Genomic DNA, 20503 nt, shown 5'->3' with positions numbered 1-20503 from the left:
CATAGTTCGTGCCTCCTGCTGGATTTAGATTGCAAACTTTCTCTCTCAATGTATCCATATGTTCTTGAAGCAGCTGATTCAAACCGGCACGTGTGTAGCTGTGATACCAAGGTTTCATTTGAACCAGTTTATTGTTCAGACCTGGAGCCTGGACCAGAAATACAGAAGCGTGAAGATCGTGCCTTAAACGTTGCGCTGATCACACACTGACGCCCCCTAGTGTACTGGAGTGTGTAGTACCATGAGTTTTGAAAACAAACGCACACGATCCATCAACTCTTATATAAAAATATAAATAACCAAGAAATAATAATTGACTACAATAATAAGCCACGTATTAATTGAAAACAGAGCACTAAGCCACAACATTAGGCATTTTTTATTAGTCATGTTCCCCTACCCGATTCTATTTCAGTTTCTCTGAATTATCTTGATCCCTGTTGAATGGTTATATCATGCACCCCTGTGGTCAAACCTGCACACTGCATGCATCTGCTGAAATATAAGCAGGCCAGGAAGAGGAAAACAACTGGAGTTGAGCAGACATCCATGTGGGTGAGGGAGCTTTTCTTAGGCCTGCTGAAATATGCAATACCAACGATATACACGTTAGAAACAACTGATGTAGTTTTTCATTATGGATTAATGGCTATAATTTTTCACTACTAACTTTTTGGTGCTTCCTACCTGAGATAATGGAGAACTCAACCAGCACGGTTGTATGGGAATACTATTATGATTACCTTGATCCTGTGATTGTGGATGAGAGCAAGCTGAAATACAACAAATGTAAGTCTTTATGCTTTATAGGATATTTGTATTTGCCGTCTTGTGTTAATGAAGATAACAGAAGTTTTCTTCTTCCTTTTTCAGACTCAATTGTTATAATATTTTGGATCATTCTGGCTGCTTTTGTTGGATTCCTCTTTCTCAGTTTGAATCTAATGTCTCATAGTGGAAACTTTCTACGGTAAGTGTGATACGTGATCTTTAAAAGTCTCACTACCTTGAATGGAGGAAGAGGGAAGTGGTTACCAACACCAACATTGAATACAACCATATGTGTATACACACACACAGTCATATATGCAAAATTAGGCCAAGCTACAAAGCTCTACTGAACTTTAAAAATGTCTTCTTATTGTTGCAGGAGTCGCAGATTCAGATTCAGAGGAAGCCACAAAACATCAACTGCTTGACGTGGGACCGAATCTGAATGAGAGCACTTTTTATGGATGCGAACAGAAATGTTAAAAACTGAGGTGATGGAGACAATTAAAAAATCTGAATAATGAAAACACAACTGTTAAGGTGTTAGCGGAAACAAATAAATGTGAACTCAGAGGCTTTGAGGCAGTGTGTAAGAAAGAGTAGCAATTATTCATTTTTCCATCCATTTCACTGATTATCTACAAAGTGCAAGACTACCTCTACCATTGAACAGATTATGTAACTATTATTGTTTGCTTTAACCTGCAGTTTGTGTATCTGTGAACTCTGCTCTAGTAGTTAAAAGTTTGAGTGTATATTATTGTGCTTCATCATGAAGGCAGCTTTACGTTTGTGTTATAAAACATCTTCAGATACAATTACATGCAGGTTTAAAATAGTTAGGTCATGCAAGAACCATTAAAAAAAAAAAAAAAAAATCACATATTTAACAGATTTGTAAATCGACTTTTTTTTAATAACAGAGGGTTTTACAAAATACCTTCAATTTTTTTACAAGAACCAAAAAAAAGCAGCAAAATAAATGAAGACAAGATTTCTTGGAATTATCTCTATTTTAGTGAACACAGTAGTATTCTCTTGACATATTTAACTTTTCATGGTCATGATGTCATCACAGATGGCTCTGATGGCTGCTTGAGTCTGTGATGATTTGGATGCTTTCCGTCTCCTACACTTGGCTTTGGTCACCAAACTGACATGAGACAGGAACAGCTCTGCTGACGTGGCTCCACTCCACAACTCATGGACGTACGACGAAAACAGAGACAGCCCCGCTACTGGAAAGGGGAAACAAGAGGCTTAATTAATTCACAATGCAACGTATTAATACTAAGTCATCTTCCAGGATAAACATGCATCTACTCATGTTTTTAATATTTGAGTTAGTATGCATTTTACGTTAATAGAGTAGGTATATCTTCTCAAAGTCAAGTTTCTCCTCCATGCTTATTGCAAATGTGTCACATATAGTGCTACATAATTAAACTGATTTCTAGCAACGTGTAACAACTGATTCCATTGTTGTGTACGAGCACCACCTCACCAACACTTGCTATTTGATGGGAACTACAATAAATGTTGCAAAACTTAATGGCCTTGACCACTTTCATAGTCCACTGCTGAAGTGGACAAAGTTAATGTAATTTAATCATAGAAAACAAACACAAAAAAAACAGGATCTGTATCACATAGTGATAAACAGTCATGGGTCACATATGTCACATTTCTTTAATTTCATAAGTTTAGTATCTCATGAATAAATTGCAAAAATGTGAAAATAAAATCCTGGATCCAATTGCACATCAAAAACTGATCATGTGTTACTCGGGGCATAGCCCAACTCTTTGCCAAAGATTTTTGGGGATCTGGGACCCTAAAATTATTTTACGTCTTAATATCGTATACCACTTGATGGCATTCCCTTCTAATTTAATTTTTGGCCCTCCTTAGTCAAAAGTTGGGCACCCCTGCCCTAAAAGTCTCCAACTCCAGTGTTTCAATGCAACAGAGATCTTTAAGTATATGGAGTAGAAAAGTGAGTTTCTAAGTGAGGCATAGTATTTTAACAGTATTGACATGGCATGGTCTGGTATGCACACTAGCAGTCATAGACAGAGTCTGTGTATAAGGTTGCAGGTTCTTACCACGTCTAGACACGTCAGGTGCGTCTTCTGGCAGGCAGGCAGAGACGACTGCCTGATGCCGCTCTGGAAGGTGGCCGTGGGCCTCCAGTAAACACATCATAATGGTGGTAAACAGCTGGAGGGTTTCCACTCTTGCTGAAATGCTGGAGTGACACTGAGCTTCAAAGGCCTGATGGTAGAGTCGAAGGATGTCCGCTTTCATGCCAGAATCGAGTAGCACAGCATTCACAATTTCCCCGTGTTTTATCACAGCCTTTTCGAGCCAGTGCAAGAACTCTTTTGTTCTGCTTTCATCATACGAGTCCTCCACCAAGCACCTCAGAGACCACTTGGTGAGCAGGTGTGCAGTATCACCAGCCAACTGACGAGGATCCAGTTTGTCTCGTGGCTTAGCCAGCTGGGGTTCAGAGAGGGGACACGCAGGCTCCCAGTGAACAAGGATACTGCCGAGGTACAATTTACACTCTGTCAGGAGACTCTCTTCTTGTTTCTCAGTGTCAGCATCTTCTGCCAGGTTCTCTTTTCGTGTGTGGACCTGGGGAAAGGAGCCTTTACCTCTGGTCTTATCCTTCCTAATCCCTGAGGAGCAAGATGAACAAAACCATGTTTATGCCATTAAAGATACAAGGAATGATTTAGATACTGTGAAGCGGAACAAAAATCTAAATTCTAAGAAGTCCAGGATGTAATGTCATCACATGTAACAAATTGATACTTTTAAAAGGCTCATTTCTTTTAATTCCCCTACAGAGAAGAGAACACAGGGTCAGCTAAAGAGCAGCCATCTTGGAGCAGTTACTGACCTGTTCGATATAATCTTTCAGGGTTCAAACTTTATAACACAGGCCTGGCTTCATTGTAGGCCCTGAAAGCCTCATATCAAATATTCAGCATAGCTATTTTGGTCATTTTAAAAGCTCATCTGCCTCATAGGATCAGCAGAAAAATAATTTCAACAGAATGGAATTAATTGCAAAAGAATTGTGATATATTAGAAAAAGTGTTTCATTGTCCATAATCTACAATCTTTAGTACTGTAATGGAACATTTCTACTTGGTATATATTTCTACTTAGTATATTGTGTAAATGCTTAAGTGCTTGTACTTTTTCTCTGAACTTAACGTTAACATACGTGCTCAAACGTATCTTGCTGTTTGTGTAATAGAAACTTGATATTCTTATGAGTACTTTATATTCTTATGAGTAGAACTGTTTTATTTACTTGTTGTGATCCATACAGCAACTGACTGCCTGCACCCATATCCTCTTCTTCTCTGTGTTGGATAACAAGTACCTACTGTATATTCACATGTCCTATGCCTTAAGGATAAAATGTATACGTCTGTGTGTCTGCTGTAACGCAGATAAAGCACCTCTTATACTTTACTGCCATGGCCTGCACAGCCTGAAACAGGATGTTCCAGTACCCAACCCTTGATCACTCTTGTATATAACTCGGTGTGATTTTTACTTCTGTGGTGCACACTTCTGCAGACTCAGAGTGACTCTGTGTAACTGTGCCTCTTCTCTGGCCAGAGAATAAATACTTTTGAAAGAGAAGTTCTGTTTGACAATATTCTTCATTTCAGCATAAAAAGACTCAACAGCAGGTAAAATCATTTTTCCACCACAGTACGCAAAAGCCCTGTTTGAGCAATAGTGTATCCAAAATAACTTGTGAAAAACATTCATTATGAAGTAATTAAACCTCAATTGTAAGCATTGCCACAACTTGGGTTATATTAAGGTTTTCATGACAATTACTGTGGTAGTATATGTCAAAACCTATAAACTGTATACGTCTGTCATGTTCATGTTGGTATGTGTTTGTGACAGATTTATACAGTGCAAGTTAGGCAGAGATCCGTTTTGTCCCTTTACCCCATTGTCTCCTGTTGCTGTGAAAACTCACATCAAAAGGCTTATTACTGCAGGACTTTGTTTTGACTAACAGCATGCAATCAATCTCCTTTTCCATAAAGTGTTTACTGTATTTTGTCCACCCCTTTGAAAGAAAGACAACCATGACCACATTCTCAAAACCTCCTCGGTATGACAGAATTTGTTAAAGGACACACTTAATGACACTCACCCAGCAATTCCCGCACTCTGTGTTTTTCAGACACGGCTTGTATTTGGGTTAGGAGTGCCGTGTTGCGGGACAGGGAGGCCCAACACTGAAGCAGAGTGAGGGCTTCGGTACAAGAGAGAGGCTGTGGGTGGAGTGTTAGCCAGTCAGCCTTTCTGTTTGCATTGACAGCTGTCCCATAATGCTTCAGTATGGAGCAAAGAGTCTGCAGAAACATGCTGAGCTGAGCGGCCTTCACACGCAACCTGAGAGGAGATCAAACAAACACTGACATCCTTCACCAAAAAAACACAGTTGAGATCTATTACATCATATATATGTATTATTAAGATCTCGGCTCAAGTGCCTGCAGAGTGACTTGAAAGTTATGTTAAATTACATTTACACTGCGATAGTTACCTGAGGTGACTGCTGATTGTTGATGCCACACACAGAAACTCACTGATGAGTGGGAGTGGGAGACACTTCACTGCGCTCCGAGGTTTCTCCTCTGTAGATGAGGACGTCTTTGCTCCATCCACCGGTTTCTCCTTCTGCCCAAGGTTGGTAAACCACAGCACATGGAGCAGATCTATGATGGCACTCAGCAGCCGCTGGTCTAGATTCCTAAAGAGGTTAATAAGTACAGACGTATAGTAGAAAATATGGAAATGAGTTATTGTAGAAACATGAATGACCATGTCAAAATAAAGAGTCAAAATTGAGATGGGACCTTACCTTTTTTCCACCATCTGTATTATCCAGGTTAAAAGCCCACAGCTCTTGGTGAGGTTATAAGCTGCTCTGGTCACACGGGCGGCCTGGCACAACACCCTGATAATCTGGGCCTAGTGGAGAGAGATATGTGAAATATATGCACATTAGACATCTCTATTCATGCGTTTTCCTTATGAAGTGCATCTCAGAGCATCTCGACTTCACCGCGATTGTGTTGCATCATCGTGATTCCCACAGTGTGTACCTGGCAGTGTTCATCGCACAGAGGGCTGCTGCTGAAACCCAAAAGGGTCTGAAAGATGCCCTGTTGTTCACACAACTCATAGCAGTGTCCGTCACTTATCCCTTCCTCCAGCACACTCAAGATCCACTCCCTTTCCATTTTATGCTGCAGGAAAAAAAACAGACAGACAATCAGTCGTACTCTCACGGCCGACAGCCCTGAAGAGATAACATCAGTTTAGAAAAAGCACGAGCTGAGCAAAACAAACAGATGAAGGTTAAATGTTGTTGACACGAGAAGAGTTTATTTGGACAATCATTTATTTATAGAATATACTAGAAGATACTTTGGAGTACCTCCAGGTCAAAGCCATAGAATAGTTTGAAGAACTCAGGGACTCTTCTGAAGTCCAAACTCTGATGGGACAGCAGAAACCTGTTTAACACCATGTACATGTGGTCCTCTGGGGAATGAGGGAAAACAAGGAAACGGGTCAATGATCCTGAATATAGAAATGCAACAAATAGAACATTCAAAAAGATTACAATTTCAAAAAGTTCCTTATCAGTTCAATAATCTTTGTGTAAACACTGAGTCAAATCACTCTGGTCACAACAAGTTTTCAGAGTTACACACCAGGTCTGAGCATCTGCTGAGCCACTTTAGCGATGTAAGAGGTCAGGACAAATGGAAGTCTTTGATTCTGCTGCCGAATTCCATTCTTCACTGTGTCCATCAAGTACAGCAACTGTTCGATGAAAAAAAAAGGCTCATCAGTGTTTCTGGAGGTGACTCCCACACATACAATATTTAAATACTCACACACCACCTGCCTCACACCTTACCTGTCTCTTCTCTCTGAACCGAGCACCCTCCAGGTGTTGGTAGAAGCAGCTCAGCACATGGTACGCTGCCGCTCTCACTTTTGGGTCATAGCTACTTAGAGCCATTACGGTTACACCCAGGGCGTGACTGGATACAAACTTGAGGCAGTCAATCACACACTCTGTCACACAGAAAAAGGAAAAAAATGAAACATTTATAAAGCAGTGATAACCTTAGCTGATTTGGAGTGATGACACATCAATGAAACATAGTCACCTGGCTGCAGTATGGTGCTGAATAGAGGCAAAAGAAAACGAGGATCATACAATTTCTCAAGGTCCTTTACTGCGTTGTTACAGTACAGCAGCTCCTTGTTATCCTATAAGAGAGAAACATTTACATATTCAAGGTTTATCCAAATACCAACAAATATGTTTCTCATTCATCCCTTTCCCTTTATCGGATCACAATGGACGTAGAAGGAATTTCATTTGTGATGCTCAAATAATTGAAAAAGGACAAACATCAGACCTGCAGGATGATTCTGCGTTGCTGAGGAAAGTGTGCAATCGTTTGGAGCATCCTGTCACTTTTCAGCAGGGCCAACAGGTCGTCTGAGCTCGCTTGCTTCCACAAAGAAGCTCCGAGGCTTTTCCTGGTCTTGTGGTGCTCCACAGCCGCTGGGCCCCACAAGAACGACCTGCAGTTGAAAACAAACATTCAGCATTTGCAAAATAAAGAGTGCAATTGTTGCATGTGCAAACTACAAATATGCATGGAACTTACTGAAATTTCAGCAGGCTGACATTGTTTCTTTCATATTCCTGAAGAAGCAGTAACAGTTTCTGATCTGCAAAACCAAATCAAGGTGTGAGAGGAAAGAAGGGCAACAGACACACACACACACACACACACAACGACATTTAGATTTCCTGTTTTACCTGAAGTACTCAGTGTAACTCCATATGCTCCCAGCAGGACAACAAAGTGATTCATGCTACAGACTGTTGGGCTTTTCTTCACCAAACAGAGAAGTAGGGACACTAGCGCTTCTGAAAGGACAACAAAATAAGAGTATTTGTGCTTAATAATAAAATGAACAATTATGGGATAAGTCATTTACTGTTTTTCTCCATTCTATTCTGCTAGATACGTACCTTTAACTTGACACCCGCTAGGCTCTTCATCACAGTCCAACATGGTGGGCAGGAACAGAGAATGGCTGCTGGTCATCATGTGAAGGGTGGATAAAGGAATCAGATCCTTCTGGACGTCACTGCTCCCGTACATCACTTCCAACAGGTTGCTCAGTGTGTTCAGAAAGTGAAGATCTCTGTAGCGATATCTACAGCAGAAAAACGTCTTTTAGGTCATTGATATAAAAAATATCATCTCATGAGACGCTCTTGAACAAACATCTAGCAAACTGGATTTTCGACAAATATCTTACTTCAGTCCATTCTTGACAAAGCTGTTCCATTCAGATGCAGTGATGTCTTCAGCTGATGTCTGTGTAATGAAGATATATTATGAAATGCATTACATAAAAACATAAACCTAACAGTATGTGTGAGGAAGATAAACCCACTAGGAGTCCTTGCAGTCTTTCCAGGATGCTCTGCTCCTGCTGTGACCATGAAGTAGTCTGATCTTTAGAGTGACTGAAAGCGGCTATGAGACACTTTAGGGCAGCAGCGGTGACAGACTTCCTCCAGGTTTCTTGTTCTTCGGGGCAATCGGCCAGTTTCTCAGTGATGACATCTACTAGTTGCCATCTGAAAGAGAAAAAAAACATTCAGCTAACACCATGTGACACTGATAATGTACGTAAAAGTATAAAGAGTGAATTACTACCTTTCAAAACTGTCCACTTTTTGAAGAGCACTGGGCAGAGTGTTGATCAAGTCCCTGGTGTCCTTGATGTTTGCAGAGAGCTTGATCAGATTGGCTAGTGTTTCCGCCAGCTGGGCTCCAGACTCTTCCGTCAGGTTTCCCAGAACACATTGGGACAATTTGGCGAGCAGTGCTTGCTTCAAGGCCTTTACAACCTCATTTTGCACTACAAAACACAGCAATTGAGCATATCTAAATTAATATATACAGGTGGTGTTGAGATACAAAAGAGTGGCATACATCCTGGGGCTGTATGCTTCAAGATAAATAGGAACTTGTATTAGTACAAACCATCTTTAGGCCTGGCAGGATCCTCTCTACTTGCCACCTGTAGGTAGGTGTTGATTAATGGAAGGAATGTTTCCATCTGATCTGAGAGCTTCTCCGTGTTCGCGGGCTCTAAGCACCACATCTCAAAGCAGAGACGGTGTGTGGAACAGTTCTGCAGCAGCAGAGAGCTGATGGCCTGAGTGTCTGGGAGAGGCCACTGGAGACAGTGCAGCAGCACATCTGTGTGGATGAGCTTAGCACTGCCAGGCTCACTGGACAGAGTCTGCAGCAGGAAGGTCTCCAGAGCAGAGCTGGAGCAGGACAGCAGCAGGGTGCTCAGGCCATGGAGGTGTGCTTGAGATAGACAGATGCCGTGTTCCTGGGACGGGTTGGCTTTAGACTCTGTGAGGATCTGCAGCGCTGCGTGACCATAGACACTGAGCTCGGCTTGTGCGCCCTCACTGCTGGGGGAGATTAGGCTCTCTTTGGGGAGGAGCAGCAACTTGGAAACCACCTCTCTGAGATTGCAGGAGTCCATGTAGCTGTGCAAAGACAGGAGGGCCTGGAAAGGTTTGGACTGTTTCTTCGCTGCCTGGGAGCCCTTCTCTGTCAGCTCCTTGAGCACAGCCTTTTCTATAGCCCCCATGTAGCTACTAATGAGCTCCAGGCGACCAAGATCACAGAGAGTGGGGGTGCTGGTTTTCAGCAAGGCCAGAATGTCATCATTCATCTGAGCACACAGATGCTTTAGCCTGACGGGGTTCAGAGTGTGAGGAGGCAAAGCAGCCAGCTCCAGAGCCAGAAACCACTGCTCAAAACATGGATGCTTGAAGATGGAGCCGAGGGCAGAAACCAGGATCTAAACACAGATTAGATTAAAATCAATAATTAAAAAAAAAGAAAAAGGAAGATCAAACTTGATAACATTGGTCATAGTTTCAACATCATTTTGTAACAAAGCTGAACTTCTCCAAACCTGCTCTTTATTGCCTTCTACTGTGGACGACTGGTTGATTTCCAGGAAGAGGTCAGATCCTTCTTGGGAGTTCTCTGCTGCTGGCTCAGAACTTGTCTTCTCCTCAAAGCCTTGTAGCCTGGTCACCAAATCCAGGAGTATCCCCATCAAGGCCTTGAGAGGGGCAGTTCCTATGTCTTTGGAGAACTGTGCAGAACGATATGAAGTGTCGTGTTTAGTTTTAACTTAGTAATGTACTGAGTAGTAAACTTGTTTTGTGCTCTTACCGTGCCAACGTTTTCCACTGTTGATTTTATGTAAAGTAACATCTGCTTGATAGCTACTGGAAAATCAGCCATCAACATGGAAGCTAGAGTTCCTTCCACATTCTCCCTGAAGGTGGCCTCGAGCAAAGTGTTTGGTCCTTGGCTATACGCAGCTTTCATCAGTGCAGTGAAGGAAATGGGGGTTGATGACAATCCCTTTGACTGGCATTCAGAGTCCTTGAACTGCGACAAAAAAAAGACGACTGTTATTTTCTACATCAAGAAATAACAAGTATGTCACTCTTTCTGTTAAACAATGTCTTGGTTTCAACAAAAAAACGAACCAGTTGCTCCCGGCACTGCTGTGGTAGCCATTTGGAGTAATACTGATGAAGATGTATGACGGAGGGATGAGGAGAAGCGGAGAGTTCTGCGGACACAAGCTCTTTGTCGTACTGCAGCAGAGCCAAACAGAGCGGGAGCGGCTCTCTCTGACAGTGCATGACATCTGAAAGCACCGCAGACAAGTACTCAAATACCACCCCTGAGAAAAGAAAAGACATGTAGTTGTCAACATTACAACATACGACACAAGTAGATACTAAATACTTATCAGGGTGGAGAAATCACTTTTAAAACGGTAAAGTTGCACTTTTAATGCAGCAAATTGTCAAGCTGAAATTTACAATATATGTACATTATAATATGTATTCTGAATATTATACTATCTGTCCCAATTAAGGCAGACGTGCTTTACCCTTGTCTACTGGAAGTTTGTTTCGGGCCTCCAGAGCAGCAGGGACCATCACACTGAAGGGGAATGTCTGGATAATGAGGTCTTCACTCAGAGATGGCCCGAGCTCCTCCAGCACACCTTCATTACTCTCCATAATGACATCCAGCATGTCTAAGACATCTAGAAGACAGTCAGTTGTCAGATTGTTAAAAAACACACAGGCATGCTTATGGCTGAAAGAAATTGAATTAGATTCCATCTTGAAATGTTCACCATCTATGTGTGAGATTGGGATGCTGGCAGCGTCGCCCTCCTGGCTGCTCAGGTTAGCTTGCAGATAAGCTGCCTCCTGGACCAGGCTGGCAACCTTATCTGTGTATGTGTAAGAATTACACACCAGTTTCACTAATACCTAGAGAAAGAGACCAGAAGTGTATTACCAATTATAACTACTATGTCATTATACACAATGTGTTATTGTCTCTAACCAACACTACAACAGTAACAGACAGAAACGTTGACACGTAAACACAGATGTTACGTAGATGGGCTCACCCTCTCCAAGAAATGGATGACAGTCTCTTGTTGGTGTGCCTCCACTCTGGCCAGCTGGTCGAGCCAAAGCTCAAGCTCAGTCCAGGTGTACTCGAACACCCCACTGTCCTTTAGCACCTGAATACGAGGCAAGAATTATAAGACGGCGGTCATTTCCTTTCCTAAAACTCAGTTTGAGCATCTTTAGCAGCCAATTATTAACAGAGACTTTTGCCTATCCAGCTTTTACTTCGTTAACTTAATGAAGTTCATAAATAACTGATATGCAGTTTACCACAGAATCATTTTGCTTCAGGCTCTTTCAAGTAATATAACAAACTACTTTTCTCAACTGTTTCCTGATGTTGCGGAAGAACTGCTAACATATCCTCTAGAAATGACACTGTGCCCTCCGCTGAAAAAAATGTCCTCACTTTTAGAACCAGCATCCGCGTGGATGTTTTCAGGTGGCTGCTGCTGCTGCTGACAAACATCTTGAGGAGCAGGTAAAGTACCGACTTCTCTCCAGATGATGATTCTGTATCCGCAACATCCTGGGGAAGACAAAGCAATACGCAACACATTAGAAACAATGTCGACAACAAAGCAACACCTGTATAAAAAAATAAAATTAAAAAAAAAATAAAATTAAAAAGTAAATAAAATAAAACAATGTAATGTCTTCACCTGTATGCGAAACCAGGAGAACTTGCTTGCCGGAAGATCTAAAGCTAACTGCAGTATCTGATACTGCAGCACTGGGGGAACTTCTTCTCTCATTCCTTTCTCTGACACAATCCCTAGAGAGGTAAAAAAAAAAAAAAATAAAAACTACTTTGAAGGCTTTGTTGGAGAACCACCTGCATCATACTTAAAACATATAACATATATGAACTCAATGATAAATGATAAATGATAAAGCCTCACCTTTTAAGAGCTTGCTGAAGTCAAATTTGCACTGGCTTACCAGATGTGGCACTACCTTCTGGTAAAGACATATGACCTGAAGAATCAGAGTCTTCAGCAGGATTACCTCAGCTGTCTCTGCAACTGCTGGACACAAAGGAACTTAACTCAATCCAATGTTTTTGCTGGTCATCCCCTTTACTTTACAGGACTGATTACAATAAGCAATACACATGTAATGCAAATGTTATTACCAGGCACTTTATTATCGGTCTGTTCAGCACTCCCTTCAGTTTTGGTCTTTTTTTCTTCACCATCTGTCTTTTCCTTCTTGCTGAGCGACTGCCACTTTGCAACTATGCTCGTGATATCGGGCAAAATCTGGAACAGAGCATGAATAGTGGGGACGTGAGTTGTTTAACGGTGCAGCATTACTATTTGTGGGTATTGATACAGCTCTTTGCTGAGCTTACCTTGCTGAGCGTCTCCCTGTACTGCAGTGCCAAATCCCCCATCATGTCAATAGTGTATACATCCGAGCTGTGCCACTCAGACTTATCCAAAAGGTACTCCATGTTCTTATTGGCTCTTTTCAAGATGAAATTCATCATGGACAGAGTAGTGAGCTGCACTGCTGTGTTGGCAAGCTGTCAGATACAAGAGGAGATATTTGGAATACGTGACAAAGTATTGTTCATTTTCAGTGTTTTGTGTTACAGCATTGATCGATTCATTTCACCACTTACACTGAGGCCCTGTGTGAAGAATGTCTTGTTGCAGACCGGAGGAAGGGATACCACCATGATCATGGACAGCAGGCGAGGGAGGGGGATGACCTCACGAGTTTGGAAGACTGTGGAAATCTCTGGCTGGCCCTCGTAGATCTGACATATGAATTCAAAAAGGGTCATTCTTTTTCTATCTTCTTTTTCTTAAATAGACAAGCTAGATATGAACAAACACTGAAAAAGCCTCATTAAAATCAAATCTACTATCAAGTATTACCTTTTTAACTAACTTGACGTTGTCCTGCCAAGCACTTTTGAGGCGGGGGGTGTATGAATACTGAGTCTCCTGAAAGTATCTGGCCAGCATGTCAGGGCTAGCTTTCAGCACATTCACCACCAGCTCCGTCACCAACTCATCCTCTGTCGCCTGTTTCTGCCCCACCAAGAACTGAAGCAAGACAATGTTGCCAGATCTGTAAAAAAAAAAAAAATGAAATCCTTTCATCAGCACGAGGAGTCTCCAGAAAAGTGTGAGGTAAACTTGATTCTCTGAGTACTTACCTGCCAGCCGTGCCAAAGCTGGCATCATGAAAGCTGATGCCATGCTTACGAGAGCAACACAAGTCGAGAAGGAAACCGTGGACAAGTTCCCGGATGACAGATATCCCAGCATGCTCCGAGTCCTCTAACATCTTTAAGACGACAAGTAACATGTAGACCCACAGGTTGAAAAGCTAAGTTACACAACAGAGCCTGTGTTCAAACAAGAAGTGAAAAAGGAAATAACTCACTCTGTCATCATCAGTGGTTGCATCCACAATGCCATTCCATTTATACAGAGACGCTACGTTGGCCAGCACAGCAGGTGCGAAGAAACGCACTTTCTGTGTTTTACTTATGGTCTTGTTAAGCACAACCTGCAGCAAGACAAATACCAACACATAGAATCATTAAATCCATGAATTAATTTGAAATGGAAGGTGTAAACTGCTGAGCACTTACTCTAGTCTTCAGCGTGGACAAAATCAGATTGACTATGGACATCCTGTCCTCCTTCAGACCCGTGCTCAGGATCTCTGGCAGGAGTTCTGACACACCAAAATGAACATGTCATCAACAAACCTGACATGAGAGTATGTTGTGTAAATTGTAATGCATAGCTACTTATTACCTTTGCTTTCTAATATCTGTCCAACTGTAGCATTATCTCCAGACACCAGAAAGGACAGCACAAACTGGATAAAAGCCATGCGGACATCAGGTCTTCCCTGGAGAATTCACAGAGAAGAATGTAAGCATACGTAACCCAACAAAACATTGTGAAAACTGAAGAAAAGGCCAAAGCTACAACACACCCTCTTATCCTTTCTCTTTGCCAGTCCAGACAGAGCTTTATTGATGTAAATGTGACTCAGGACCTCTCTGGCAGCTTCTGGACCCTGAGACACCAGGGCGGACAGGAGACTGAGGCACTGACGGACAAACCTGTGCACAAAGGACAACACAAGATTAGTGCAATGGGCAGAAGACAAAATCAAACTGTGCTGAGGACTGATATTTGATGTCCTTGTAGTGAAGCCCGTCCACTAACCTGTGATTTTCTGAATGGAAAGATCCCTGCAGAAGTTTCACGTAGCTAGAAACAGTCTTTTTCACAATAGCATTGCCAACCATGCTGAAGTGGGACAAGTCACTCGCTGTCCTTAGAAGGATCATCTCCAGGCTCTCAAAAATCGGGATCATCTGGACAGAAGCAGGATTCAGAGCTTTGCACGTACAAAAACAGGCAACCTAACAATTCAGTCCCATCCACTGAGAAAAGCACTTACCTCGCTCTCTGTGTGATTTTCTCCCTCTAGCAATTTGAATATTTCTGCACACTCCATAGAGATTTTAATATAACCTTCCACCACATCATACAGGTCAGGGCATGGCAGCTTCTTGGCGGTTGAAATGAATGTCTCCAGGCCTGCAGGCGATAAAAAGGTCAGAATTAACCAAAGCAAAACAGAGGAGAGCACTTCAGACGCTGAGGGTCGGGAACGTGATGCTGAAATACTAACTGCACAAAAGTGGATGGACGGATATGTGAATAAATGTATGAATCACTAATGTGACTGAGTATCACTTCTGTAAGTTGGTGGAACAGACCGCACACTCACCCTTCATGGCTGTGGTGGGTTCCTTTAGCATGGCTTTAAATACAGTCCCATTGAACTCCGGGACTTCTTTTTTCACCGGAGTGTTTGACTCCGCAGAGTCTTCGCTTTGGCGCTTTTTACCCATTTTCATCCGAATAAAAACAGATAATAGTGACTGCTTGTTTTTTTCTTACATTCCTGCCATACAAGTTCTGTCACAGTGACCCACGTTGGTCTGTAAACAGAAAGCCGTCCAACGAAATTGTCACCCGGTCGGAAACGTTTGCTCCCGAACTTCAGTTCCGCATTGTTTGTGTTCCGCTTACTAAAAAAGGAAACGTGTCCCCATTAGGCTTAAGGACCTATTTTAAAGTGATTCTCTAATTAGCTGGCAAAAATACGTTAAAATGATAATATAGCCTACATAGGAAGAAGAGGTGTTTGAATTCAACTTACCTTTGATAACGTTTAAGTTGAGTTTTGATTTTTGGTTTCAAGTATACCCCCTCTCACAAGTGATCCTTTTTGCAAGAGAGAGCTAAAGTAGAATAGACTCAATAAAAATAAAAATAAACATAACCAGTTAAATAATGGTGCAAAGCATACAAGTAACATAGCCAGGCATAACAAAAACACATCCAGTGTTTTCACGTTCTTAATATACATCCTGTTTAGGTTTGGCTATAGCAAAGATAACACAGACTTGATCCATTTTATTGAAACCTCTCTCACATTCACATTCTGGCATTTACTATTTAATAACAAACTGTATTTCATTTAGTAAAGTTTTAACAAAACACCCTTGTTATAGTTTCATTCCATGACAACATGGAAACACACATTTGGGGAAACACACATTTTGCTGAGACCATGTAGACATAGTTGTGGTTTATCTTTGTAGCCTATTTGAAGAGTGTGTGGTTTACAACCAAAGTGGAGCCTCTTCTCAGTTATTCTTTCGACAAACCATCGCAGACACTGCCGAACCGGATCTCAAAGTTTAAGACAAACTTTGTAACGACCCAATGCTGTTCAGTGAATCATTTGAAAAGATTTTCTGAAATATGAAATCTATTTTTGTCAAGTTGGGGTGATCTGTATATTGTATACAATAAATGATAATATTTATTTAATATGTAATAATGTATTTTTAACACCATCATGAAGAGGGAAAATCAAAGAGCACATCTGCTGATTGCACTGAATGCTCAATTAGAAAATAGTTAATTTTTACAATAATAATAATTAGGCTTACACGGCACATAAAGGCTGCTTTTCCAAATGACACACATCTGTTTTCAATGACTGCTGAGAAAGACAAAAATGATGTTATTTAGTGGAATGAACTTGAATGACATAGCAATATATTCCACTAAAAAAGGAATAACAGCATCAAATCTTTACAGTTTGTGTTCTCCAGAATAAATGTACTCTTTTAGTTACCGCTCAGTTCTATGGCCACCAGGGGGCATCCTTGCTTTGATTGAGAACTAGTCCATGAGCATTCTGCAGCTGTATTGAAGAAGGGAAATATACACTCCAGTAAGACAGACATGCTGTGAATCACTTTTGGATGCAGGTGCAACATGATGGATGTTGTAAGGTAAGTCACTGTGAGGAGCCTCCAGATTCACTGTGTTAAGACATAACTATTGTAGATCCACTGTGAAGTTGGGCCTGCAGGCAGTCTGCTATTGTCTGGGATGTTACTTGAGATTCTGGTGATTTGATTACAGCTCACTGCTGCACATGCTATAAAACGCATCTGCCTGTGGTGCAGAAACCACCAAAATTACTCGGAAGACAATTTTAGAATAAAGGTCCTAAACTATGCAAATATGGCTCTGCCTTTGGTGCAATACACTCTGAACTATCTGCGATATGACAGGGCGGAGCATAGTAAAGCTTCACTTTGACTTCATGCTTCTCTTTTCACAATTTGATTACAGAGCTCCTGTAAATATGCAGCGGAACAAACTTGCGCCAAAGAATTAGAACTCATTTAACAAATGTTACATTTCTGTGGAAACAGCAGAAGTAATTAGACCCACACCTGCCTTCTCTCAAGTGGTATGTATATTTCTAAGGTGTACAAAGTGAAAGTGACCATATACAGTATATATATATATATATATATATATATTAATGAATGCTAAAACTTTATACCCTGCTCTGATGCAACATAGTCAAAGAGTGATAGTTAGCTTGGTCACAGCAGAATATTTAGTCAATGAATGCCTGCGAGGCATGGCATAACTGATTTAAATATGTCTTTAATCATGATGCAGGAATGTCAAACTGTGCTAGATAATATAAAAATGACTGAAATAAAAAAAGAGAAAAGTGCAAAATACAACATGATGAATGAGGAATTGAAATGACGCAATTATGTATTATAGTAACATTATAATGTTTGGCTTGTGTCTTGACTTTAGAATCATAAAACCCTAAGATGTTGAACAATGTGTGCAAAGAGCAACTAAAAAAACAAGCACAATGAACAAGCATTGAAGTCTTTGCTCATATAATTAATCCATTATATAAAGGGGTCTGTTTCTGTTTTCCAGGTTGTACATCTGATTTTTTTCATTTTCACAAATCCTCTAATTCCTGCAGCTGTCCAGGGGTCTGCCCGTGGAAATGAGGAACCTTTATCTGAGCCCTGGCTGAGCAAAGCTTTAGGGGTCTGAATACGCCAGACATGGCAGTAATGCCACATATGTTTTTGCATTTTAAAATGAATGACAATAGAAGCACAATGCCAATATGAAATTTAAATTTTGATCAGATTTCAAGGATTTTGTGAGTTATGTTTGATAATATTTGTTTATTACCATTGTTGATACACAGGAAGCTGGAATTTGTTTTCATTTTGACTCAGGCTACAATATTTGGCAGAATTTCTGTTATCTTAACTCTTTCCTTGTTTTCTCAGGGAGTCTGGACTTGACTTTACAGCCCGAGTTGTGATATTGAGCTGTACAAATGAATTCAACTTTGTACAACTCTTGTTGAATTGAATATTCATTCTCCAACTTTTGTTTCACAGTTGATACATACATTTATTGCACTCATGAATTATGCTCTTCATGAGATTCCAGTTGTGGAAGAGGCTCGAAGTCAGAACAGTCAATTCCAACTAAAACTCTCCATATCTACCTCAGGCTAGTCTGAGATTGAATCCCATGATTAATGTGACATGTATGTGAACGGTAGTTGAGATTGGTTGTTTGGAAAATAAGGAATATGGTGTGTTGACATCTAAGATAAGCTTCTGAACTTTTTATTTCGATCCAGCTAGTTTTGAGACTTTGTATGGCTTGAGTTTTGATTTGAGATTGCTTCTAGTGTTACTTACTTGACAAAAATTATTGAAATATTGTTAGTTGATTAACTCCATCCACTTTGTGCATGGATGCTTTTTCTGACCGTAAGCTGTTTCCTGCCTCTCCAGTTTGTTATTACTCTCTGATACATGCTCTAAACTGGTGTATCTGAACCTCAAGGCATGGGTATTTAATGTATGGGAGAGAAATCTGCTGTGCTGCCTTTTTAGGACCTGTTGCTGAAGTGCTCTTGCAGTGGGACCAACCAAGCCAAGCTGGATGAGAGAGGAAGCAGGAGTGGCATAGCTATGCAAAGCCTTTTCCGGTCCGTAAATGCCATGTTTATTTTTGAAGTTCTGGCCTGGTGTGCACCACTTGTCTTTTAAAGAAAATGGTGGGTGTATAAAGCCTGTCACAGCGCTGACAGGGATGGTCAGGCCTTTATAGCCCTGGGGTGTAGGAGCAGGATGTTCATCAGTTCAAAGAGGTTTTAGCCACGTGTAGCTCAGGCTGAGTGATCATGTCAGCAGAAGGGCAAACTTCTTCCCTTCTGGAAAAGAGAAAAAGGGTTATTTATGACATTGGTATCCTCCATGCCACAATGTGCTACACTACTCAGCACCGATATATGATGGAAAAAGCATTTCAACGTAGAAATTGAGCATCATTTTTGCTGAATACATTAACATTGATGTTTTTATGAGTTAACATCTTTTAAAAGTTTTTTATTACAAAGTTTCAGAGATTTCCATTTCTTTCATATAAAAAACACTTAAAGGTTACACACTCATCTCTTTGACTGGTGTAACTGTAAATCACAAGGTTATATACTATACTTATGTGTTTACTTCCTCCATTACGATGCCAGTAGCGCGACTGGGTCTAGATAGAGGCGCTGGGTGGTTTCCAAAGAGTTCTTTTCCACAGCTGAAGCCACTTTACCATGCCTGTTTCCACCACAGTGCACCACAGGCCCTTCTGTGAGGTTGCAGTGCTTCCGTTGTGTGCCTCTCGGAGCCTCTCAGGCCCTCCTCACCATAACACTACGGCCAACGCTGTCGAAGGATCAAAGATCACCCCACGCCTAACAAACAGCTAGACACTTGGCCTATCAGAAACATCTGGGAGTGGTTGGCTGCAGCTGTTGGTGCATGCCCACACCCTTGCAACAATCAGGACTCAGGCCAGATGTGGAGATCATCTCACGTAAGGTACAGATGTTTCTGCTCCTCACCCCAAGGAGAAGTAGGATGCTTTCTGAAGTCCTATTATATTTAGAATGTTTGTACTGCACCCAGATTGGGTTCAGTGCTTTGGTAAATGCCACTGGCTTGTGGGTTGTCACTATTCAGCAAGCTGATTGAAAACAGTGCTGCTTGCAAAAATGCTTTTGGAAAACAGTGCAAAAATGTCAATTTCTTTCCAAATGGGTGAGTGTGAACCACTAAATATCACCTAGTCTGACCCTACTGATGATATAGAGGCGAGAATGTTGCAGAACCTTTTCATTCTACATAATAAGCACTTATATTGCAGTTCTGGAAATACGCTGCCTAAAATTGGTGCTTGTTGAAGAAATGTTTACCACAGGACACTTCATTACAACCCATATCCTCTCAATGTCGATTCACAACAGCTGTTTCACTAGATTATTGCTGTGATCGTCCCACATAGTAGAACAATTCAGATCATGTACAGAAATTACACTTAAATGCAAGTAAAAGTTCAAAAATCATATGTGGTGGAATACAGAAGTATCAGCTGCAAAATGCAATTGTAGAAAATACTCAGGATGAGTGTACTCCATTCTGTGTGTTAAATTGTTGATGCATTAATGTGTCAGCCGGTTCAGCTGGTGCTGATTTTCACTAATGTATATAGTGTTGAGTAGCTTAAACTAGGGCAATGTGTGAGCGGATATGTTTTTATGTGAATGGTGCAACTACAAAGTGACTAAGTGCAGCCTTTCTGATGCAGCGGAGTAAAATTTACAATTATTCCTTCAGAAATATGAATT

At 41.1% G+C, this 20503-nt stretch overlaps 1 protein-coding gene across 2 annotated transcripts; it reads right to left on the bottom strand.

The window, feature by feature from the left end:
• Positions 1-1348: 1348 nt before the first annotated feature.
• urb1 (URB1 ribosome biogenesis homolog) lies at positions 1349-15406 on the bottom strand. Of its 2 annotated transcripts, none has more exons than XM_076101097.1 (39): positions 15182-15406; positions 14849-14988; positions 14611-14762; positions 14375-14504; positions 14191-14287; positions 14022-14107; positions 13811-13936; positions 13581-13711; positions 13297-13492; positions 13038-13175; positions 12765-12938; positions 12546-12672; positions 12313-12435; positions 12073-12185; positions 11820-11939; positions 11407-11523; positions 11125-11263; positions 10873-11031; positions 10460-10659; positions 10137-10358; positions 9871-10056; positions 8916-9753; positions 8586-8790; positions 8320-8506; positions 8182-8240; positions 7889-8076; positions 7673-7783; positions 7518-7581; positions 7263-7431; positions 7008-7110; positions 6752-6912; positions 6543-6654; positions 6263-6369; positions 5928-6071; positions 5684-5793; positions 5366-5572; positions 4970-5211; positions 2877-3455; positions 1349-2009 (listed from the first exon to the last, which is right to left on the bottom strand). In XM_076101097.1, the coding sequence occupies exons 1-39, from the start codon at positions 15309-15311 to the stop codon at positions 1819-1821; spliced, it is 6783 nt and encodes a 2260-aa protein (XP_075957212.1). In that variant the 5' UTR covers positions 15312-15406; the 3' UTR covers positions 1349-1818. The 2 variants fall into 2 exon arrangements, with proteins under 2 accessions (XP_075957212.1, XP_075957211.1); XM_076101096.1 differs by having other exon boundaries at positions 1351-2009; positions 12313-12438.
• Between the last annotated feature and the right edge of the window lie 5097 nt (positions 15407-20503).

This window comes from Anarhichas minor, unplaced genomic scaffold, assembly GCF_050575085.1.
Source record: "Anarhichas minor isolate MPS153535 unplaced genomic scaffold, ASM5057508v1 ptg000026l, whole genome shotgun sequence".
NCBI lineage: Eukaryota > Metazoa > Chordata > Actinopteri > Perciformes > Anarhichadidae > Anarhichas > Anarhichas minor.
Note: the sequence above shows the minus strand (reverse complement) of the source record. Positions and strands in the feature narration are given on the sequence as shown.